Source organism: Leopardus geoffroyi, chromosome D2 (genome assembly GCF_018350155.1).
Source record: "Leopardus geoffroyi isolate Oge1 chromosome D2, O.geoffroyi_Oge1_pat1.0, whole genome shotgun sequence".
NCBI classification, from domain to species: Eukaryota; Metazoa; Chordata; class Mammalia; order Carnivora; family Felidae; genus Leopardus; species Leopardus geoffroyi.
Window position 1 is genome coordinate 35,045,353 of NC_059334.1, and position 24,337 is coordinate 35,069,689.

At 37.7% G+C, this 24,337-nt stretch overlaps 1 protein-coding gene across 5 annotated transcripts; it reads right to left on the reverse strand.

The window, feature by feature from the left end:
- Positions 1-84: 84 nt before the first annotated feature.
- Positions 85-24,124, reverse strand: AP3M1 (adaptor related protein complex 3 subunit mu 1). 5 transcript variants are annotated; one of them, XM_045439667.1, is made up of 10 exons: positions 24,055-24,124; positions 16,754-16,855; positions 12,943-13,218; positions 12,063-12,234; positions 8,978-9,115; positions 7,482-7,567; positions 6,735-6,868; positions 5,669-5,876; positions 3,853-3,997; positions 85-3,413 (listed from the first exon to the last, which is right to left on the reverse strand). In XM_045439667.1, the coding sequence occupies exons 3-10, from the start codon at positions 13,213-13,215 to the stop codon at positions 3,313-3,315; spliced, it is 1,257 nt and encodes a 418-aa protein (XP_045295623.1). In that variant the 5' UTR covers positions 13,216-13,218; positions 16,754-16,855; positions 24,055-24,124; the 3' UTR covers positions 85-3,312. The 5 variants fall into 5 exon arrangements, with proteins under 5 accessions (XP_045295623.1, XP_045295626.1, XP_045295622.1 ...); XM_045439670.1 differs by having other exon boundaries at positions 23,779-24,093; XM_045439666.1 differs by lacking the exon at positions 16,754-16,855 and having other exon boundaries at positions 23,779-24,124.
- Positions 24,125-24,337: the final 213 nt, after the last annotated feature.

Below are 24,337 nucleotides of genomic sequence, written 5' to 3' on the forward strand. Positions count from 1 at the left end.
TTTAAATGATGGATATATTATTTTAGCAGAAACGTTTAGACCAGCTTTCTCCTTTGTTTTGAAAAATAGCCAATGAAACTAATCTTCAGGATTTGGCAACTAAAGACTTTTATTTAATCCAAATGTACTGGATGAACAACATACTACTGTATAGCAGTAGTATATTTACTTAACAAAGATCTGCATAATAAAGGACAGGTTTGGGATTATACACTAGAAGGAGGTGACAAAGGTTAACAATAGAAAGAAAGCAGCCAGTTGATGTGGATCATCCAGTAGTCTGTCTTCATCTAGCTAGCTGTGGAAACCATCGCCTCTAAGAAGCTGAAGCTGTTACATGTGCAGGAATATCACATGCCTATTTTTCGAATTTCAAAGCCCAATACAGAACAACAGGGCTGTCAGGGATCCACCAGGGCTATAAGGCAGCTAGCTTTTGGGGACATTCTCCTTTTGCTTGAGGAAGCACTGACTATAAGCAGGAACAGGTACTTGGGAGCAGAGTGGGCACATCACTTTTTGCCTGGTTTTCTAGATCTGAAAGGGGAGTGTGAAAGGGGGATAGTGCTGCAGACTACACCTATTGCCAATTTAGAAGCGTTGCTGACTAGGGAGGCAGATTCCAGACTCCTGGAGTTGAAGAGAAATATCCAAGGCTACAGAATTAGCTCAGCATCTGAAAACAGTATTCATGGTCTAATTTTTGTTACTCACCATATGTTCACTGGTGCTGCCTTCCTGCTGCATCATATTTTAGTTGTTTTCTCAAATCAGAGGACTCTAAGGACAGTGAGACCAGCATCTTCCAAAGGTTCTTCTGTAGCACCACTTTAGGAATGAACCCATCACATGAATACTCTTTGAATAAATGAGAGTAACTTCCTTATACAGAGAATGAGCGACTAACTTCATTTGCTCTTAGGATGGCTCCTTTAAGAATTTATAAAATGGGGCAATTCTGGGATTAGCTGGATTTCTGTGTTTGAAAAATATTCTACTAAGTATTCATGGATCTTTGTTACTTATTAGTAGTTGGTGCTGGTGGTGGTGGTAGGGAGAGTAGCTTTGATCACTTATTGCTCAGTCTCTGGCCATAGGGTGATGCTTAGAGAAAGTACACATGGCTGTTAACATACTGAGGTTAAGAGACGAGCACCTGGAAGTGCTCTGCAGCAACCCTTACACCTTATGTGATGATACAGAACAAAATCTGATCATGTTTAGCCTGCTCTGATACTGAGGCATGCCCATCTGAGAATGCTCAATCAACAGTCAAGTTAAAAAAAAATCAATTTGTTGCTTCGTCTTTTAATTGACAGTAAAGCCAGGTTAGATAAAGGACTTACTGGATTCAAATTAATAAATACAATAATTTAATTATAAAAGGAAACAGTCTACTTGGAAGTTTTAGCAGAAATTGCTAAAGACAAGGGACTCTTGGCATATAATCTGTTTATATATGAGAAGATAGCACAGAAAGAAAACTGGACATTTGCGATATGGATGGTTGAGATTAGGGATTCTGCAGAAAGAAAAGCCAAGGTACTGACTGCTCTTTTAAGATAGGGCATTAAAAGACATTAAAAATGAAAAGCAACTGAACTGGGTAATTAACCTCAGGCAAAGGGAATAAATATTTGGCAACGCCCTGATTTTAGCTGCCAAACTGATATCGGTTACCCAGGAAATTCCAAATTTGCAAAAAGTGCCATTTCCTATTAGATGAAAGGCAGGCTGGGTACCCTAGGCAGGCAAAGGTAAGAATGCTGCTGTATGGTGGGCTCTGTGTACCAGCATCAACCACTAGCCCTTGATAGCACAATGTGATGAATTTAAGGGTCATTCTTAGCATGATACAGAAAAGGCAGTTATAAGCAGAGACGAATGAAGAGAATGGAGTTACAAGGAGAAGAAAACTAATACCATAAGCAAGAACATGTGGGAACCATGATGAACAAGCACTTACATCTTTCAGCCTATCTCCATTCTTCGTATCTCATGAGGCAAAACAACTGGGCAAGGACTTCAAAGCCAATGAAGTTGAGTGAAGTGATACAACTACAGACTGACTTGCCAACCATGAGGATCAATATGGTTTCATCAGTGTTGGTGAAGGTTTTGTTTCTGCCTCAATATAATGCACATCCAAGTATTTTGTCAGTACAGTAGAGACATTCAAGTAATAATCCTGAACAGCTTCAGGAAGGAACCTACTACCATAACCTTGGGAAGCACACAATATGAAAAGGGGGTTCCCCTTGAAGACAAGGGATGCAGGTAAATTCAAAGACCTTAAGAACAATAAAAAAGATAAAAGGTTTAAAAGACTGACGATAGTGAAGCAGGCACATTTTCTTCCTTTTGCTGAACTAGGGCTTGAGGCCTTTAGGCTAACTATGGTTTAAGCGGTGTTGACAAGTTTTATAGAACACGAAGGTGGCAAAGGTTCACTGAAGTTTCTCTTTTACTGCTTAAATTTGCTTCAAATCTCAAATGCTTGTGCTTGCAATAACTTCCTAAAAGCAGAAGTAGTGTTCCCTTTTATGACCTTAATGAAGCATTTGCCCCTTTGATACAAATCATTTTTACTATGCTATCTAAATGGCTGAACCAGTGGCACAAAACTGAGATGGTACATACTGCAGCAAGGTCCCTGTAAATCAAAATCTGAGCTTTACATAAAAATCTTATTTATAAAAAATACAATACCAAGTATAGTGAGAATGAAGCATGGAGCAGTAGTGCCCCCTGCCAGGGCCATGTGGAAGTGGCTTCTGCTACAGTGCTTGCTTAATGGCACAAGTGAAAAGCTGAATAAGGCAAACACTTGAAGAGGCAGTTTTCTGTAAACTTCTTGGGGGTGGGGAGATTTCCTCTGTTGGGACAGTTGCTGATTTGGGATGGCTAAAATCAGGTGTGACATTTGGCTGCACTTGATGCATCACATTACAGATTAAGACAGCTCCTGCTGGCTGAGACCAGTTCATTTGCTTTAGGGAACAGGTGATCACTGTAGACTTTTGCCTTTACTGTTACAACGTGCAGCCTCCAGCTGATGCCCCCCATGAAGGAAATCACCTCCAGAATCTTCCTAACTGAAATGATACAAAATAAGCTAAGTAATTCAAAGTTTCCTTAGCTTAAAGCTCCTTAAGAACCCTACATTGATTACTAAGCAACTTCGTTAGCGGTGTGTAGCTCAACAGGGATGCTTTAACTAGAATATGTATTCCCACCCACTTGGTACCTAACAGTAATAAACTATAATGACACTAGGAAAACAAACAGATCTTGAGGAATTTTGGCTTCTTCTCATGTCCTCACTTGGAACTTTCCAGCTTTCGTGACATATTTGACTCCTTTAAATGGCTTGTATTTCTCCCCATACATGTCCAAACGGTTTACTTTTAAGCCTGTGTCAAAAAGAACAGGTAAGGAAAGGAACAAATTATTATCCTGGTCACACCAACCAATGATATTTGTTTAGCAATGAATACTACACAGTAAATCTGACATTAACCAAGAGTCCCTTTTATCATTTGGAAGCAATCTCCTTTCTACTGTTCATAAATTATAGCACTGTGGAAGGATGGTTTTAGTTTAGATTCCCATGTGGGCAAGGGATGTCTTTTCAAGATGATTCTTTCTGTGAGTATGAATGACTCCTTCTTTTCTGCTGGGAAGGGGGTCTGGTGAAGGAAGTTAAAGTGCTCTCCAAAATCACTGTACCTGAGAGGAGGCCCCATAGCACAGTGTGAAAGGCAGGCTGGAGTTAGTTCTTTTTAGAGAAGGAATGTTAGTAGCCTTCTAAGCAAAATTCAGTTAACCCTTAAACACAAAACTTATCCTTACCAGAAATAGCAAGCTGCTGGATCTTGAATTGTATGTTGAGACTTGGATTCTCTTCTGGCTTGGGTGCTCCAGACTGTAAATTTACCAGTCCTTTAAGACTTGGGAGCTTTTGTGGAGTAATTTTTCCCACATCCCATGTTAGTACCTTAAAAAGACATAACAACCAAATACAACCTGAACTATTTACTAAAGACAAATGTTTAGAGACAAGGTTCAAAGACACCATAACTTTCTGTACAGAATGGAGCACAGTGTCTTGGAAACAAGAGACCTGGGATCTTCTGTGACTCTGAATGGTGAGCACAGAGAACCAACATTTGTAGACCATCTACTTTTGGATACAGTATTGTGCTTAGCACTATTCACACATTATCTCAAAGAAGCCTGGGGGCACCTGGGTGGTTCAGGTGGTTAAGCATCCAGCTTCAGCTCAGGTCATGATCTCATGGTTTGTGGGTTTGAGCCTTGTGTAGGGCTCTGTGCTGACAGCTCAGAGCCTGGAGCCTACTTCCAATTCTGTGTCTCCCTCTCTCTCTATCCCTCCCCCACTCGCTCTTGCTCTCAAAAATATACATTAAAAAAAAAAAGCCTGTGATGCAGATTTTATCTTCTTTTTATCAATAAGGAAACTGAGGCTCAGGGGTCAAATGACTTGCTCAGGGTCACATAGCTAGTTTAGAGGCAAAATTGGGATTTGAAGGGGCGCCTGGGTGGCTCAGTCGGTTGAGCGGCCGACTTCGGTTCAGGTCATGATCTCGCGGTCCGTGAGTTCGAGCCCTGCGTCGGGCTCTGTGCTGACAGCTCAGAGCCTGGAGCCTGTTTCAGATTCTGTGTCTCCCTCCCTCTCTCTCTGACCCTCCCCCGTTCATGCTCTGTCTCTCTCTCTCTCAAAAATAAATAAATGTTAAAAAAAAAAAATTGGGATTTGAACCTAAGACTGATTTCAAATGTTGTTTCTACTATATTGCCTTCACTGTGTCTCTGGGCCTCAGTTTACTCTTCTTGTAAAATGAGAAAATGGACCTAAACTGGTGTTTTTTAAACTTTTAGCTTTCTTTGTTCAAATGAAATCTTTAGTGTGGAAGCTCAGTAACAGTCAAGAAAGTGAAGCTGTTACGACTGAAGCCAAGGTGAAGGGCCAGGGATCTGGAGCTCCCCCTTCATTGCTCAGCCCTGTGTAGTATCCGGGGAGGTTCTTCAAATCCTTAGGACTGGATTGGATGATGATTTCATTCAAAAATATGCCTTTTCACTTATCAGGCAGTACAGTAACTGCCACTGAAAAGAATCATATTTTTTACCCAAGCAGGAAGCTGAGAGAAAATCATCTTTTATAGTTTCTCTGAAAACCCTCTGCTAGAGGCACATTTATGTATAGTGAGGAAGCAGCTTTCCTAGCCAGTACCCACTGTGGAAAAGTGTGAAACAGTGCTTTTAAATGAAAAAGAAAGGTCTTACTGATCAATTTCTAAAGAAAATTTAACAATAGACTACAATACTATCTTCTTATATCCAGGTAATGCTTCTCTCTTTTTAAAAAGCTCATTAGCGAGTGGGTCTCTAGATGATCAGTGGATGAGAAAAAGACACACTCTGAGGGAGAACAGAATGAGTCTCAGTTTTCTGTTCATCTCCTCAGCAGCAGATGTGGGTTCCCTCCACAGCCAGGGCAGGCGCATAGCACAGTATGCTCTCTAGGTTTTGTTAGGAACTTTAGTTTTAACCAAGACATTAAACCCTTCCTTCTGCCCTCCCTGCCATTACAAAATAAAGACTGCAGAAACACTTGCTTACTCTTGATGAGAGGTGGCCATACCTTGGTAACTGGATCAAATGTATAGCTGCCTTGTGTTGGTGTCAGGTTCATATTCAGTACAACTTTTGGCATGTGAACTGTTACTGTGATTCCTTCAATAGTTTTCCCCATATTCTGCTTTGGTCCAATTGTAATATCGAATCTTCCACAAGAACTGTTCTCCTTAAAGCTGATGCAATGTTTCACATACACTGGTATTGCCACTAGACTGAAAAGAGAAAGAGAGACTCAACCACAAACATGATTAATGGTGTGAGACAGTTCTAGAGGTAGCCTGAAAACTTCAGTCCAGAGTGTCCTACCCTGCCTTTGACTCCACTATGGGACCATATACCCCCAGAAGTGGAGACTTAGCATCTGTACCAGGGGGTTTGAGTATATCAGGGTTCCAGCATCACTGCACTAAGACTCATACAATTTCTGAGCAATACATATACAAGTCAAGATAGTATAAACAATTGGGGCAAATAGCCCTAGTTTAAAGAAATGAATTAAGATACTATCGAAAAGATAATTTAAAATTATACTAAATAAAATAGTCCCTATGTGGTAAGAGCCAAGAAACAACTCCTTTGCTTTTAAGTCCCGTCTAATATTACCCGTATACCTTCTGATATTTTCCAGGGACAAACCAGGTACAACCCATAATGCTAATTCATTCATTTGAACCTCAGTACACAAAAGAGTGACCTGAAGCCAGTTAGTTGGGAGATAACCCTGGGAAGCTGGAGATATGTGTGTCCTTTAGTTATGAAGCCTAAAGACCACAGTAAAATTATGGCATGGATTCAAGGTTTTGCCCAGGTTACACAATTCCAAAATGCTTGTTCTCAGGTATATATTTTACTACTCTCATTTACTACTATTTTATACTCTCAGATTCAAGTTACACTGATTATATTAGATACATATTTTCACCAGTTCTTCCTGAGTCTCCTGCTGGGCCATGGCTAAAGGGAGCAGTGATGAATTCAAGTATTCAACTGTCAAAATGGAAAAGGTAAAGTGAATTCTACCCATCACACTGATCTATGATGGTAGATTTCTGGTTAATGCACCGACATACTTTTGTGAGCTGACACGATATGATATGAGTCGGAAATTCCCATCTGGAGGAATAAATGACAAAACTCTTTCAGATTCCCAACGCTTGAACCGGATGCAGGGGTGGAAGCTGACATCATCTAGAAGCCGTGGGTTCTGCCAGGAAAACAAGATAGCAATATTCATAGAGTGCAGTGAATATGGCAACTCTACTCAGATATGAGAAATTAATAGACTCCCTAAAGATAAAAGAGTCATGTTAAGAGTTGGTTACTATGACCACATTAACACAATCTTAATGGATATTATTTTATTTGAATTTCAATAACTATTAAGTAGAAAATACAAGTAGTATCATGTCCATTTTATAAATGAAAAAACTGAGGTTTGAAAAAGTCAAGGTCAGGACAAGACAGCATCAGAACTCTGTTCTCTTGATTTTCTTAGTAGTGTATCACGCTGAGTCTAAAATGATGAAAAAGATCAATGCCCTTTCATCAGCAAAACAAATAATTCGGTTAAGTGAGACTACACATTTGCAGAAGCCAGCCAGCCACTTAAGCCACTTCTGGCAAACTCAGGAAAAGACCTCAGCCTTTTCATAAAGGCCATGCTCATCATGTAAAACACTGTCTTGGGAAGCTGTACTAAGAATATTACTGAGATAATCCTTATAATCTAAGATACAAACATCTCTCAGTATTTATCATTTCATTTAGTACTTCATATGTATTAGGCATGCAAAGAACTACAGGGCAGGAGAACTTACCATGAAAGAAAGAGAAAGGTCAGGCATTCCAGATAGCTTAATGCAAGCATCAATGACCCCCTGAATTTCTGCAAAGACTGTAGATCCTGAGGAAAGAAATAAAGTGATAACATCACTGGAATCTGAGTCTTTACTAGAGCTATCACTGTATCTGAAGTAATGGAGACACCTCCTGAGTGTCAGACATAATGAAACTTGCACATCTTCTAACAAGTTAGTGGACAAAGGATCTATTACACCAGTTTCAACAGCTTCTTCACTAAGTGCCATGGCCCACATCTAACTCTGGTAGGTAATTCTAAGGAATATCAAACCTGACTCTATCTTGAGAGTGAACCTTGAAAGACTGCTGGATATGAAGTTAAAAATTAAAAACATTTTTTTTTCACGTTTATTCATTTTTGAGAGACAGAGCACGAGTGGGGGAGGGGCAGAGAGAGAGAGGGAGACACAGGATCTGAAGCAGACTCTAGGCTCCGAGCTGTCAGCACAGAGCCCAATGTGGGGCTCGAATCAACGAACCGCGAGATCATGACCTGAGCCGAAGTCGGATGCTTAACCAACTGAGCCATTCAGGTGCCCCTGAAATTAAATATTTTTAATGGAATTTACAAATGAGGCAAGTTTCTCATGAAATGGACTAAACTGTTAACTTTAAGAAATAGGCATTATTCTGTAATAATACAGTTATTATTCTGTAGGATAGAATTTTATAATGAAAAAGAGCACTCACTAAAGAAAAGATTGGTTGTAATTCGTAATAACTCATTTTCACACGGCAACTAGCTGTGTGACCTTAAGCAGATTACTAAGCTCTTCTGAGATTCAGTTTCCTTATGTATAAAATGTGAGGGTTGGACTAGATGTTTTAAATAAAACTTTATGATTCTAAGACAGTACTGCTGTTTTTTGGGGGGTTGTTATTAGAAGTACTGCATATAGGGGCAGCTGAGTGGCTTAGTCGGTTAAGTGTCTGACTTTGGCCCAGGTCATGATCTCACGGCTCAAGAGTTCAAGCCCCGTGTTGGGCTCTGTGCTGACAGCTCAGAGCCTGAACCTGCTACAGATTCTGTGTCTTTCTTTCTCTCTGCCCCTCCCTGGCTGGTGCTCTGTTGCTCCCTCTCAAAAATGGATAAACATTAAAAAAAATTATACATAAAAAAAAGAAGTACTGCATATTAAAGTGGTAGCAAAAGTATGGTGTATGGTAGATATACAATAAATGTTTAAATGAATAAACAGCAAAAGGCAGAGGCATACAGGGTAATAACTGGCTTAACAAGGCAGCATGAGATCTGATTTATAAGGTTTGGCAGATCTAAACTAGTGGTTATGAAAATTATATGTAACCTCTGGGCAAAATAAACAGATTTTTAAGCTATTAGAAAGTGAATGCCTTTCCACTGAAGCCATACTGCCAAAGGGTTTCAATTTTCTGTTCAGCTTATGTCAGCTCAACTGTTTCTTCCCAAATAAGATTACATGCACACAATTACCTGATTTATCTATAATTGCATCTATTTCTTCAACGACATCAAAATAGGCTTCATTGTTTGTGTACTTTACCCCTGCCCGTCGCCATGGGATGTTGGACAGCTGCCCAGTGGGGAGTGTGTCCCCAACATTACTGCTGCCTAGAAACCGGAAGAGGAGAAAGCAAAGGTAATGCATTAAATGGTCATCAGAAAAGCTATTTACAAGGGCACCTGGCTGGCTCAGTTGGTAGAGCGTGCGACTCTTGACCTTGGGGTTGTGAGTTCAAGTTCCAAGTTGGGTGTACAGCTAACTTGAAAGGAAGAAAGAAAGAAAGAAAGAAAGGAGAGAAAGAAAGAAAAGAGCAAAAAAGAAAGAAAGAGAGAGAAAGAAAAAGAAAGAGAGAAAGAGAGAAAGAAAGAAAGAAAGAAAGAAAAAAAGAAAGAAAGAAAGAAGCTATTAACCAGCAAAACAAAACCAAACCAAAAAACAAAAAAAGAATGCTTTATTTGCTTCTTTACTGTTTGGGTTTTACTTCATTGAAGTATTTGAAGAACCACTTGTGGATGGTTTCCAGAATTGTCGGAGATATATTCATACCAACATGATCAAATTTCTAGAAGACAGAAGTAGACCATGTGGTCCTCTATGTGCCAAACCAGGTTAAATTCACTTACTTATCTTTTGCTTTCTGCATGTTAACAGTAACCTAACCTGATTCCAGTGGCTCAACAACGGAATCTCATCCTGCTGCCACTGATGAAGAAAAGAGGCTAGTTGTTTTAAAATCTTCTGCTGATAAAATGTCTCCACTGAGAATACAAAGTGATTAGTAGGCCCTTTGGTATTCAGCTTAAATTCTACATGAGATGCTGCCAAGCAGGCCTCAGTGGAGTAACTGGATGAAGAACACACTCTAGCCTTCTCCCATTTTAAGGTCAGACACCCATATGGCTGCAATATCGCTCATGTTTAATGTCTGGCTTTTTTACTGATAAACTGACATATGTCTGAAGAAAGTCTGGTTGTCCAAAACATATCCTTGAGCTCTGACATATTTAACATTTTGGTTAATTTACATTGCCAACATACAAGTAGTACATGCTTAATAACAACAACAACACATGTGAAGTTCAGAAAAGTTGCTAAAAATATCTATCTTCCTTTTACCAAAATACAACTACCATTAACATTTTGGTATATTTCTTTAAACATTTTCCTCATAAGTAGGTTCCACTTATTATTTTTTTTTGTATTTTGATAATTTTGCTTTTTTTACATATAATTTTACAGTCTCATTTGATTGGTGTTAGTGTCTCCAACCTTTTGCCTTCCAAAATTTTTGAAAAACACTGCCTTAATCTTCCTGTTCAAAACTTTCAATGTTTCCACACTGGCTTTGTGGGAAAAAAAAAAAAAAAAAAAACACCAAAAAACCCCCCAAAACAAATTTAGCCTAGCATTCAAGAATTTCCTCAACTTAACTCTTTAATTTTATCTCTCACGACTCAGCTAAAAAACAGCTCTGCTTCTGCTAAACAAATTAATACAATTCAAGGCTTTTCACTTTGTGTGTGTTTTCTCATATCGTTCCATCTATAGAATGCTCTTATTCCTCCCTCTCTCCCTAAATTCTGTTGCTTCTCTAGGGCTCTGCCCTAGGGCCAACCAGTATAATTCAGAAGGAATTATTTCATCCACTGAACCATTCTCTTGAATTTTATAAAGCACTGCCTTAATAGCCTATACGCTGTCATTCTATTATTTTAGTAATTATAAAATACATGTTCATTTTGGAAATTAGAAAGTGTAAGGCAAAAATATAGTATGTAGTTCCTTAGTTGGAGATGGTCATTGAAAACATTTTAGAGCTTTTTTGTCTGTATGAATGTTTATGTATAATTAAGATAATTAAATAATTTTTATGGTTTGTGTTTTTTTTTTTTCCATTTAATATTATATCATGTGTACCTTCCAGTGTCACTGCATTATCTATAAAGTATGGAATTGCCTTTTACAATCTTACTATTATTTATGTACTTTATTTTTTTTTCCCAATCTCTCATCCAGAGTTTAAATTTTAGGCACACAGACACTCCATCTTATCTTTCCTTGAATTTCTCCTAACACTCAGCCTTGTATAGAGGATGAATAAAGCTTTCTTGCAAGCCTCCCTTGCCCCATTTTTTAGGTCAGTATATTTGGAGAGGGGTTTATAATGGTAGACATTATAGCTGGTGTGGCATGTAACATTTCACAGAAATCTTTCTCCAGAAGACTTCAATGCTCTCAAAAAAAAAAAAAAAAAAAAAAAAAAGCCATCATCTGGATGTACCTAATTTCTAGCTACACTCAAGAAATAAACCAAAATTAGAAACTTACAAAACAAGTACAAGGCCCACATTGCATGAGATCTCACAAATAGACTAATTTCCTATCTTTTTGTTTTAATAAATCTTCTGCATGTATAAAACAAAGACTTGGAGGAGACAATATGTACTCTGTGGTGAGGATCTTACATTTTCTATAGTCTAGTAATTTGGGTTTTATATATTTTATATATAACATAATGCCAGTTTTATAATGCTATTTTTGCCAGCTTTTATTGAGATACAATTGACATATAATATTGTGTTAAGTTTAAGTGTATAACATGATTTGATATACTTATACACTACAAAATGACTCTGAGTATAGTATTAGTTTATACATTCATCACATCACATAAAATAATGCTATTTTAAATAGTACAATGCCAGTCTATACATAGATTGAATGCTCTTCTATGTAGCCTTCCCTTTTCTATTGGCTTCTTTAGGATTAACTGGGAAGTTATTCAGTCTTATTATTTAGTATTAAGTAACAGTAATAATGTTATTGTGGTCTTATAGAAAAATCTATAATAAAAGAATAAAAACCAAAAGTTTTCTTTTTCATTTAAGACCTAGCCTCTTCCCATGAAAAGAAACACACATCCATTTTCACAACAGCACTAACTTTAACTCTGGGAAAGCTGTACTACCTTAATAATCTGTCAGATCATAAACAAGATTATAAACAACTTGTTTATAAAGTTTTATTTGCTCAGTTCCTACGTTTTCACCTTACCTGTAATAGAGTTGACGACAGAACGTAGAATTGTTGGTGGTTTAATCAGTTCTTTCAAAATATTAGATTCAGTAGCCAGTGGAAATCCATTGTCTAACATTTCTTCCAAGAGCTCATATACAATGACCACATTATCCTTAATTGCAGCTTCCGAACACTCTCCAAAGTAGTCCTTAATAAAATGTACATAATATTGCACAATGGAAGACATGAAGAAAGGCTTGCTAGACACTCTTTGTTCAGCAGGATAAACTTATAGTAGCATAATTCATTGTTTAATATGTTGAAAATACATAAATCAGAAGGAAAAAAACCCTTTGTAGTTCTCTACATTATTCTTGAATAATTTTCTTAATATTTTTAGATTGAACTGAATTCCTATTACATATTAAGCCAGAGAGTACACTGAAACATTAAACTAGAATGCGAACTATAAACTTCACTTGCCTACCTCCAAAACACAGATAAGTTTTCAATTATTTGGTACATTTAGCAAGATAATAAAATGTAAATATTAGAAGACTGCATAACCAATAAAAATCTTGGGACCATTCAGAGAACTGTATGTAGAGGGCATTACTGTTTCCTGATGACATAATTTGTAATACATATAAAAAATAACCTTCTGAAGTGATATTGTTTTTTGGGGGTGCCTGGGTGGCTTCCATGACCATGAGATTACTGTGTTCTACTGAAACAATGAATACAACAGCCATGTAAACTGCTACACACCCTACAAAAAAGGGTTTATGAATTTATTCTTAGTTGAAAAGGAGGGAGATAGAATACACATACAAAGCTGGATAATTAAAGAATATCATCATGTGTCCTACCCCTAACTTGAGTAATTTAAGTTCAAAAGATTTGATGAATAACCAACCTGAAAAGTGTCAGCAACTCGATGTAGAAACTCAATTACAAATAGAGGTGGCACTTCAGTCTGTATGACAGACACAAAGAAGAGCTTATCCCGGTAGATACTGATGAGGTAGTGATGAGGTGTTGAAATGACAGGTGGTACATTTTCAACATCAGCAGCTTTCTCTTGAGCTTCAAAGAAATAATCACAGACAGACTGGCTCACAACACTCTTCCAGTGCTTCTCTAGAAATATGTCACCGGAACAGTTTATGAGAAATAGGCTGTGAATCATTTTCTGGAGGGAAAAAAGTTTAAACAATTTAGTGTACATCAAAAAGTACCCTTGTATTATCCTGACAAAACTAGACAAAGGCAATACAAGAAAATACAGGCCAATATCACTTAAGAATAGCTGTAAAAATCCTCAACAAAATGCTAGCAAATTGAATCTAGCAATATATACAGAAGATTATACACCTCAGCCAATAGGATTTATTCCAAGAATGGAAGATTGGTTCAACATATGAGAATCAATCAATGTAACACACAACATACATAAAATAAAAGACAATAAAACCATATAATCATTTCAAAACGTGCAGGAAAATAATTTGACAAAATCTAGCACCTGTTTATAATAAAAACACTTAAAATAGAAAAAGAAACTTCCTAACATTGATGGGGCATCTATGAAAATCCCATAGCTAACATTATATTTAATGATTACAGATTAAAACCTTTTTCCTTAAATATCAAGAATAAACAATGATGTCCACTCTCACCATTTTTTTAAAATATATTTTTTAATGTTTTTATTTTTGAGACAGAGAGAGACAGAGCATGAGCAGGGGAGGGGCAGAGAGAGAGGGAGACACAGAATCCAAAGCAGGCTCCAGGCTCTGAGCTGTCAGCACAGAGCCCGACGTGGGGCTCGAACTCACGGACCGTGTGAGATCATGACCTGAGCTGAAGTTGGATGCTTAACGGACTGAGCCACCCAGGCGCCCCAACTCTCACCATTTTTATTCAGTATGGTACTGGAGATTCTAGCCAGGGCAATTAGAAAAATGAAACCAAAGGCTTCCAAAGTGGAAAGGAAGAAAAAAACTACCTCTATTTGCAGATGACACAATTTTTATATATGTAAAGTCCTAAGGAACACAGACGCACACACACACAAAATCGTAGTTAGTGAGTTTGGCAAGCTCACAGAATACAAGATTAATATAAAAATTATATTTCCTTTTTATTAAAAAAATTTTTTTAACGTTTATTTATTTTTGAGAGACAGACAGAGTGCGAGCAGGGGAGGGGCAGAGAGAGAGCAAGACAGGCTCCAGGCTTGAGTTGTCAGCACAGAGCCCGATGTGGGGCTCGAACTCACAAACCATGAGATCATGACCTGAGCCAAAGTCGGACGCTTTAACCAACTGAGCCACCCAGGCACCCCTAAAAAACAATTCTATTTCTACACATTAGCATTGAATAACCTGAAAATGAAATTGAGAAAACAATCCATTTACAAGAGCATCAAGATCAAAATACTTAGGACTAAATTTAACAAAAGTGCAAGACTTGTACATTGAATAGTACAGAACATCACTGAAAGAAATTAGAAATTAAATATCTAAAACTTGGGAAGGTATTTCATGTTCATGGATTAGAAAACTTAATATTGTTAAGATAGCAATACTCGCCAAATTGGCCTAAGATTCAAAGCAATCCCTACTATAATGCCAGCTGTCTTTTTTGTGGATACTGACAGGATCATCCTAAAATTCATACAGAAATGAAAGAGATAAGGATAGCCAAAACAATCTTGAAAAAGAAGAACAAATTTGGAGGACTCACACTTCCTGATTTTAAAAACCTACTACAAATGTACCATGTGGTACTGGCAAAGGGATACACATATAGATCAATTGAATAGAACTGAGAGTTCTGAAATTAACCCTTACATATACAGTCAATTGATTTCTGATAAGAATGCCAAAACCATTCACTGGGAGAGAGATGAGTCATTTCAACAAATGGTGCTGGGACAACTAGATTTCCACATGCAAAAGAATGAATATGGACCTCTACCCCATGTCATATACAAAAATCAACTCAAAATGTATCAAAGACCTAAATCTAAGAGCTAAAACTATTAAAAACTCTTAGAAAAAATCATATATGCACTAAGTTGTCAGTACCCTGGGTTAGATAATTTTTTTAGATATGACACCAAAAGCACAAGCAACAAAAGAAAAAAACAGATAACCTGGACTTATATCAGAATTAAAAATTTTTGTACTTTGAAGGACATTATCAAGAAAGTAAAAGGAGAACTCACAGAATGAGAGAATAATTGCAAACCATATATTTTATAAGGGACTACTATCCAGAATATATAAACACTTAACAACTCAATAATAAAAGGACAACACAATAAAAAAAATGGGTAAAGAATTTGAAGACATTACTCCAAAGAAGACAGACATACAAATGACAAATAAGCGGAGGTAAATGTGCTCAACACCTTCTCAGAATGTAAATCAAAATCACAATGAAGTATTATTTCATATCCATTAGACTAGATATAATCAAAATGCAGACAATAACAAGTATTGACAAGAAAGTGGAGAAACTGGAACCCTCATCAATTGCTGATAGGGATTTAAAATGGTATAGCTGCTGTGGAAAACAGTGTGAATTCTTGCAAAAGTTAAAGACAGAGTTATCAAATGACTCAGAAATTCTACTCCTAGGTATACAACCAAGAAAACTAGGAATGGATGTCCATACAAAAATTTGCATACAAATGTTCCTAGCAGCATTATTCATAATATTCAAAAAGTGGAGACAACTCAAATGTCTATCAACTGATGAATGGGTAAATAACAAATTTTCAAACAATGGAATATTATTCAACCATAAAAAGGAATGAAGTAATACATGCTATTAAATGGCTGAACCATGAAAACATTATGCTTAGAAGCCAGACACAAAGGTCACATATTGTATGATTCCATTTGTATAAAATGTCCAGAATAGGCAAATCTACACAGACAGAAAGTAGATTAGTGGTTGCCAGAGGCTGGGTGTAAGGGGAAGAATGTGGAGTTAGTGGTTATGGGCTTCTCATGTCTTCTTAAGGTGATAAAAACCATCTGGGATTAGAGATAATGATTGTACAGCTTTGTGAATATACTAAAACCTACTAACTTGTATACTTTAAAATGTGAATTTTATAGTATGTCAATTATATTTTATTTAAAAAATATTCTTAATAACTGTGACACACAAATCTACTTCCATATGGATTAAAATGTGTACAAATGTGCACCCAAAATATGTATAAAAATATATTGTTATGGTGAAAACCTGCAACAACTCAAATGTTTATTAATAGTGGAATGGAAAAATAAATTACACAATATTACTAAAATGAAAAATTGCACAGCAATGAAAATTAACTTGTTACATGAAGCAAAATCTTAAATCTATTTGTAAGATTTGTTTGTTTACTGAACAAACAAAGCCAGAAGCAAAAGGAAACATACAGTATGATTCTATTTATGTGAAGTTCTAGAACAGACCAAATTAATCTATGGTTTGATAAAAATGCTTTCATTGAGGAGAGTGAGGGTAGTGACTAAGAGGAGCGTGGGGGTGGTTTAGGGTACTTGTAACATTTTATTTTTTGATATAGTTACAAGTTGTATTCATTTTGTGATAATTCATTGGGCTTTATATTATGACATATAATTTTCTGAGTGTTAATTATGCTTCAAATAAAAACTTTATTATCCTTGCAAATGGGGGATGGTGGAAAAATATCTAATTACCTTAACGTGTTCCCTTCTTTTATATGGATAACATCAGTTATCAGGTGTTTAGTCTGGTGGTCCATTAATTCAAAATTATACTACTGTAGAAGTGTAGCCCAACTGTAAAAAAATTTAAAATGAATAGTTTCTCTGCATGAAGATAAATCCCAAAGAGGAAAGGAAAACTTTCCAGAATGGATGCATTCATTCAATTCTGTTGACACAGAAAACAATGACATAAACCTGAGCAGTTCTTTTAAGATTAAGTAATTTATTTTATGAAAGCATCTGACATTTAAGGACTAATTGGTGATGATTTCCCCCTCCCGTCTGGCACATGTTTAGAAGTTTTTTTTTTGTTTTTGTTTTTTCCTTTTTTTTCAACATTTATTTATTTTTGGGACAGAGAGAGACAGAGCATGAACGGGGGAGGGGCAGAGAGAGAGGGAGACACAGAATCAGAAACAGGCTCCAGGCTCTGAGCCATCAGCCCAGAGCCTGACACGGGGCTCGAACTCCCGGACCGCGAGATCGTGACCTGGCTGAAGTCGGACGCTTAACCGACTGCGCCACCCAGGCGCCCCTAGAAGTTTTTAAGTAAATTACTAATTACTAAGATGTGTTTTAATAATTACTGTATTAATTATTATGCATAAAATAAATGCTGTTAACAGTTCCTGTATTAGAAACAAATACATTTCTTTGTTCAAAGCCATCTCTACTTAGCAAGCAACCAACAGGACAATAAACCCTGACACTTCAGGCATTGGACCTACTAAATTTTTCTAGATTAATACTGCAACCTGCTCATTTTTCTACTTTATCTAATCAGATGCTTTGTTTAATAGGTTTGCTTAATGTCAGCTTTATATTTCTATTTGGGTGTTAAATAGTGTCATTAGGGGCACCTGGGTGGCTCAGTCGGTTAAGCATCTGACTCTTCGTTTTGGCTCAGGTCATAATCTCATGGTTTGTGAGTTCGAGCCCCACGTTGGGCTCTGCACTGACTGAAGCCTGCTTGGGATTCTCTCTCTCTGCCCCTCACCTGTTCCCACTCTTTCACTCAAAACAAATAAACTTAAAAAAAAAAAAATTAGTGTCATTGGAATACAGACTTGCTATATAGAACCTACTAACTTTTAACTATCATCTGGGCTAATACACTTAAAAAAAAAACAAACAAACAGGAATATCCAATGAGAAGATCTGCAACTAAACTTGTATTATGATACATTTCTTGGAATAAAATCTTCACCTGAAATATAAAATGTAGCTTAAAGGAGAATACTGTAATTCCCTCAATGAAGACTCCAATTTGAGCACTTCAACCGAGCCAACTTTGGAAGATGGTACCCTTTCCAAAACTAAATTTTCAGCTCCAAAGTGTTTTATTCATTAAGGGTAAATAAATTAATAATACCTAAAATGTATTCAGTTACTAACTGTGGGCCAGGCACTATGCTAGGCACTTATCTACATTATCTCACTGAATCTTCACAACTCAATGTTATAAATATTGTGCTTATCCCCTTTTTACAGATAAGATGATAAAGTCTTAGAAATGTTAAGTCAGATCCTACAATAAGTATAAGAGCTAGAATTCAAACCCAGGTCCATGAATCTTGGGCTCCCTTTCTCACCTGGCTCCTAGAGACTAGTTATTAGGAACATTCTCTAAGGCAGCACTGTCCAATAGGATTTCTTGCAATGATGGACTAGTATCCATTGGTCACACGTGGCCATTGAGTACTTGAAATATGGCTAATGCAACTGATGTACTGAAGTTTTAATTTTAACTTAATTTAAATTCATATAACTACATGTAGTTAGCGGTTGCCATATTGGACTAGGCAGCAAATGGATAGCAAATGTGCTCTTTGAGCTTATAATTTAAGAAAAAGAACTGAAGGATGTGCTTCTTATTTAGAAGCCAAAATGTGTTCTAATAAATTATTTTGAGCAAAAATTATATTTAAAAGATCTGACAGTAAGTTATATTCTTAAACCAGTCACCCTATAGAAGGTATAGGTCTGTGGTACTTTGTTGTCACAGCACACCCCAGAAGAGCTGCTTGTTCTCAAAGCAAGTGACTTCATAGTTCCTTTATTTTAGAGGCCACATTCCTATTCATCCTCTTAAACTGGTGAAAAATTCTTTCCAGGAAAAGTTTCCACCAAAGTTGTTTTCACTGGCAATAGTTCAAATCTCAGGAGAATACTGTAAGTTAAACCAGCCATCTGGATTTATTGTTATCCTTAATGCTGAGATGAAAGCATAACACTTGTGGCTCTCATCAGTGCTTAGCTTTAAAACCCACCTTACCCTTCTATTATAAAAGAAGAGAGCTTATTTCTTCTATTCATATTATGAACAAAAGCCTAATACATATAACAATTAAATAAATGCCACACATAGCAGTGTAAGTTGTCTCTTTAAAAATTTTTTTTAAATGTTTATTTTTGAGAGAGAGAGAGACAGAGAGAGAGAGAGAGAGAGAGAGAGAGAGAGAGAGAAACAGAGCATGAACCGGGGAGGGACAGAGAGAGAGAGCACAGAATCTGAAGCAGGCTCCAGGCTGTCAGCACAGAGCCCGACAAGGGGCTCGAACTCACGAACTGTGAGATCATGACCTGAGCCGAAGTGGGACCCTTAATGGACTGAGCCACCCAGGCGCCCCTAGCCTGTTTCTTTAGCTACTTATTCTTTTAGCAGCTGCAGTTACTTCTTTCATCATTTTAACAAACTTTCTGGGAAATTTATACACGTACCACAACCATAGCCATCTTTTTGTTATTAGTGACTTTTGAATCAGAAAACAGAATGCTACCAGCTTATTTTAAAGCCACTTGAGAAACTGTTCAGAAACAGTTCTATCAGAGCTTTGACTGCAGCTTACATGCTTCATAAATCCTCTTTACCAAATGAACACTCAACCTGATGAGTCACAAACAATGCAAATATAAAACACACAGTTCCTGACTTAGGATGGTTTGACTTAAGATTTTTCTAATTTACAATCATGCAAAAGTGATATGTATCCATTAGAATCCATATTTTGAATTTTGATCTTTTTCCAGTAGAGTGATACCATACTCTTGTGGGATGCTGGCCAGAGGCAGTGAGCCACAGCTCCCAATCACCCACATGATCACCAGAGTAAACAAGAAATACACTTACAACTATTCCGTTCTTCACTTCAGTATTCAATAAATTACATGAGATAGTCAACACTTAATTATGAAATACGCTTTGTTTAGATAATTTTGCCTAACTGTGGGCTACTGTTGAGTGTTCTAAGCACATTTAAGGTTGGCTAGGCTAAGCTATGATGTTCAGTAAATTTAGGTATATTAAATGCATCTTTGACTTAAAATATTTTCAACTTACAATGGGTTTATCAGGACATAACCTCATCATAAATAAGTCAAGGAAGATGTGTAGTCAAATTTCTATTCTTGGAATAGTGTCTAAAAAAGAAAATGTATACTCTGGTTTCTCTTCAGATCACATAAATCTTTCGCCTTTTAAAAAAGAAAATGTATTCCTTCTACATATAACAGAATGAGGGCATAGAAGGGCCTATATGCAAGGTAAGAGAATGAGATCAGAAAAGAATCTAGCTCCTCTGATTCTCAGACAATTCTTAGACCATTTATTCATTCAACAGATAGTTCGGAATATGTTTTATATACAGCATGCAATGGAGATAAAAGGGTGAACTAAATAAGTCCTTGAACTTAAGAGTGTTTAGACTTCAGCAAAGAAGGCAAACAAAACAGTAAGATGTAATTTCTATGACAGAAGTCCTTCAGAATTTCACCAATCTTTAAGGTGACAGAGAACACAAGTAAAGAAAACCAGCACAAATTTAGCAACTTTAGGAGGTGAGGTGATGTGGTGAGATGTGACGGGGAAGGAGATAAGCAGAGACTGGTTCACTTAGTTTTTAGTGCAATGTAAAGTCATTTTTTATGGTTTTAAGCAGGGAATTCATGAGATCCAATTTATAGTTTTAAGAAAAACCGCACTGTGGAAACTTAGGCAACTGGATATTGTGACACCGGCTGAGAGATGAATTATGGTGGTGGCCTGGACTAACAGAGTTGACAGCAGGGACAGAGTATAATGAAAAGATAGGAGAAATGCTTAGGCTTGAGCAAAGATTAGGTGGATTTGGGGGGTGGAGATGAGAGGAAAAATGAGGCAGTTAGCCCTGGTCCTGTATACTGACCCAATTCTGGATATATCTGACCTAAATGTATATATTCACAAGACCACTGCGTGTGTAGGTTTGGTGCTTCAGAGAGAAGCCGAGTTGGAGACATGCTTATGAGTAAACACGACTTTTTGTTAATGGGGATTATAGCTATAAGGAGAAAAAAAAAAACAACAAAGAGAGAATGTGCATAGTAAGAAAGAGCCTATGGAAAGAACTCCAACATCTGAGTAGGGCCAAGGAAATGGGCCTAAAAGAAGACTGAGAAGATGTGGCTGGAGAGCAGTAAAAAAAAAAAAAAAAAAAAAAAAAAAAAGGTAGGAGGGAGGGTAACAATTTTTAGTAAATAGAATGTGTTAGTGTGTTTCCAGAAGAATATATATAGTACAACTATATAAAGTATAATATATAAAGTATACATAAAGTATTATGTTTTTTTTGTCCCTATTGAGAATTTATGATTTAACACATAGAGGGCATTGGTGACTTTAGTAAAAGTAGTTTTTGTGGTAGTTCAGTGGAATGCTGGAAAGAAGACAGGATGAAATAGGCTGAGAAATAGCTCAAAGTGGAAAAAACAAAGGAAAGTAGATGATATACTCAAGAACTCTAGCTGTGAGGATGAAAAGACACAAAAATAAATGGGAGTATATCAAAATACAGTTAAGGAAGAATATTTCTAAATGCTTAAGGAAAGGTATGAGTAGAAGGCAAAAGGCAGATGATGTAGGAGAGAGGAAATAACTGGAAAAAAAAAAAAAAAGAGGATCCTGATTAGGGAGGAGAGGATGGTACTGGGAGACTTCAGAGATTTGTTTTCCTTAAGAAGGGACACTTTTCCAAAAATCATATGACTTCACTCATATGAGGACTTTAAGAAACAAAACAGATGAACATAGGGGAAGGGAAACAAAAATCATATAAAAACAGGGAGGGGAACAAAACGGAAGAGACTCATAAATATGGAGAACAAACAGAGGGTTACCGAGGGGTTGTGGGAGGGGGGATGGGCTAAATGGGTAAGGGGCACTAAGGAATCTACTCCTGAAATCATTGTTGCACTATATGCTAATTTGGATGTAAATTTTAAAAAATAAAAAAGAAAATTAAAAAAAAAGAAAAAAGAAGGGACACTTTGTCTCTTTAAACAAAAGGGAAGAAGGTTTGTACATTTGGTTGTAGCAACATGATCGCTTCTGTTTTTTCTGTGTAACAGAAGAGATCATTTGTAGAGGGAGAGAGAATTCTTCTCTATAAATGTCATTTGCTACTCAAGCATTTACATATTACTGAGCTACTTAAACATATCTAATCTAGAGGGAACTCCAACAGTATAGTATGTTGAATGTTTAGAAATACCATAAAAATCCTAAGACTCAGGTAAGAAAAACTAACCTTATTGCAAAGAGAACTTTCGTACCAAAGATATGTAAATTTCAGGTACTTCCTCATTCAACTCATTCCCCCACTTTTCCTATATTCTTAAAGAGTCCTCCTAGGGGCGCCTGGGTGGCGCAGTCGGTTAAGCATCCGACTTCAGCCAGGTCATGATCTCGCGGTCCGTGAGTTCGAGCCCCGCGTCGGGCTCTGGGCTGATGGCTCAGAGCCTGGAGCCTGTTTCCGATTCTGTGTCTCCCTCTCTCTCTGCCCCTCCCCCATTCATGCTCTGTCTCTCTCTGTCCCAAAAATAAATAAACGTTGAAAAAAAAATTAAAAAAAAATTAAAAAAAAAAAAAAAAAGAGTCCTCCTTTCTCTCCATAACTGATCGTTCCATTTGTAATTTTGATCCCATTTCCTTCTCTCTTTTCTTAGATTTGTATCATACACATTGGTTACTTGCTTTCTGCCCCAAAACATGATGTGTGTTGTATTTTTTAAACCAAACCCCAGAAGCGCCTGGGTGGTTCAGTGGTTAAGCGACCAACTCTTGATTTTTGGCTCAGGCCATGATCTCACAGTTTTGTGAATTCCAGCCCCAGGTCGGGCTCTGTACAGAGCTTGCTTGGGATTCTCTCTCTCTCTCTCTCTGCCCCTCCCCTGCTCACGCTCTGTCTCTCTCAAAATAAATAAACTTAAAAACATTTTTTTAAATAAAATAAAAATAAACCCCAATCCTTACAGGGACTGACACCCGCTCAATAATCTTTTGCTTCATGCTCCAAACGATGAAGGTTTGATTAGTCTACACTTGCAATCTCTCCTCTCAGTAATTGACTGTATTCAAGCAGATCTTTTAACTGGTCTAATGACTTCCTAATCATCAAATCCAGCTACCTAGTCTCAAACTTCAAATTCCTCTTTTGAACCTTGCAGCATTTCATGTCATTGATAACTTTCTCCAAACCAAAACAAAGACTTCTTATTACATGAAACTTCACCTGTTTGGTTATCACCTTGAAAGTTTCTTTTCGGCTTACTTCCCAGCCTTTTCTTTTCCCCCTTTTAATCTTTCTACCATCCACACCTAAGCCCCTGTTTCAAACTCGGTATATCCCAAGCTCCACAAAATTCCTCCTCCTCACGTATGGGCTCCTAATTTTAGTGGCACCACCTTCATAATCATACAGGTTATAAGCTTTAGCTTTGGGTACAAGCCAAACCCAACAAATCCAACCAGCCACAGTGCTCATCACTTTTCCATACTCAGTTTAGATTCCCGTCACCTCTCTCCTGAAGAACTGCAACACCTTCCTCACTGTATTCGCCACCCCAGGCCCATCCAGGCGCCACCTTCTAACAGGACGTCCGTTCAGGTTAGTCAGGGGGTTTGCCTTCCAAAGCAGAAGGCTAGGGCTGAGGTCCGAGTTGTTGCTACTTCAGCTCACCGTGGGTGACAAAATCTTTTTCCCGCGCCGAAGCACGGAGAGGGACCCCAATGAGCCTGAACCTCTTGGGCGTGGGACCCGAGAAGGCCGGGCTGCAGGTGCACCTCTCCCTTCCGGCCCTGCCGGCAAGAAAGCCTGGAAGGCCGAGAGGGAGGCCTGGTCAGCATCAGAAATTCTCCCGAAGCCCAGGCTGGAGTCCGGACCCCCAGCTATTCAGCCTGCTCCCCAGTTTTCGAGCTGTTCCCTGTCCGTAGACTCCCCGCCCCTCACACTCACCCCGACACCTGGGCCAGCCAGTGATTCGGCGCCAGGTCCACTCCGGACCTAGGCTGTGGCAGCTGAGAAGGCCCCGAGGACCCCCGCAGGTGGGGTGCCCAAGAGAGTGCCTGACTAACAGCTTCAAAGAAACCAACTGGGTCTACAGTATTGAGAAGATTAAATAAGAAGAAAGACGTTGAATGAGAAGAAGGACGTCTCTTGAGGTTTAGGATCTAAATCTTCTAGATCACCCAGAACCTAGAAGAAAGTGACTTTCACATCATGTGGACTCAGGCGCTCG

What these genes read in the sequence shown, in the direction of transcription:
- AP3M1 (XM_045439667.1), bottom strand. Translation starts at nt 13,215, where the DNA reads ATGATTCACAGCCTATTTCTCATAAACTGTTCCGGTGACATATTTCTA. An exon ending in GAGTTGCTGACACTTTTCAG is followed by an intron (nt 12,235 to 12,942) that starts GTTGGTTATTCA and finishes CATTTTATTAAG; the next exon opens with GACTACTTTGGAGAGTGTTC. An exon ending in CATTTGATCCAGTTACCAAG is followed by an intron (nt 3,998 to 5,668) that starts GTATGGCCACCT and finishes TGTCTTTTTAAG; the next exon opens with GTACTAACATGGGATGTGGG.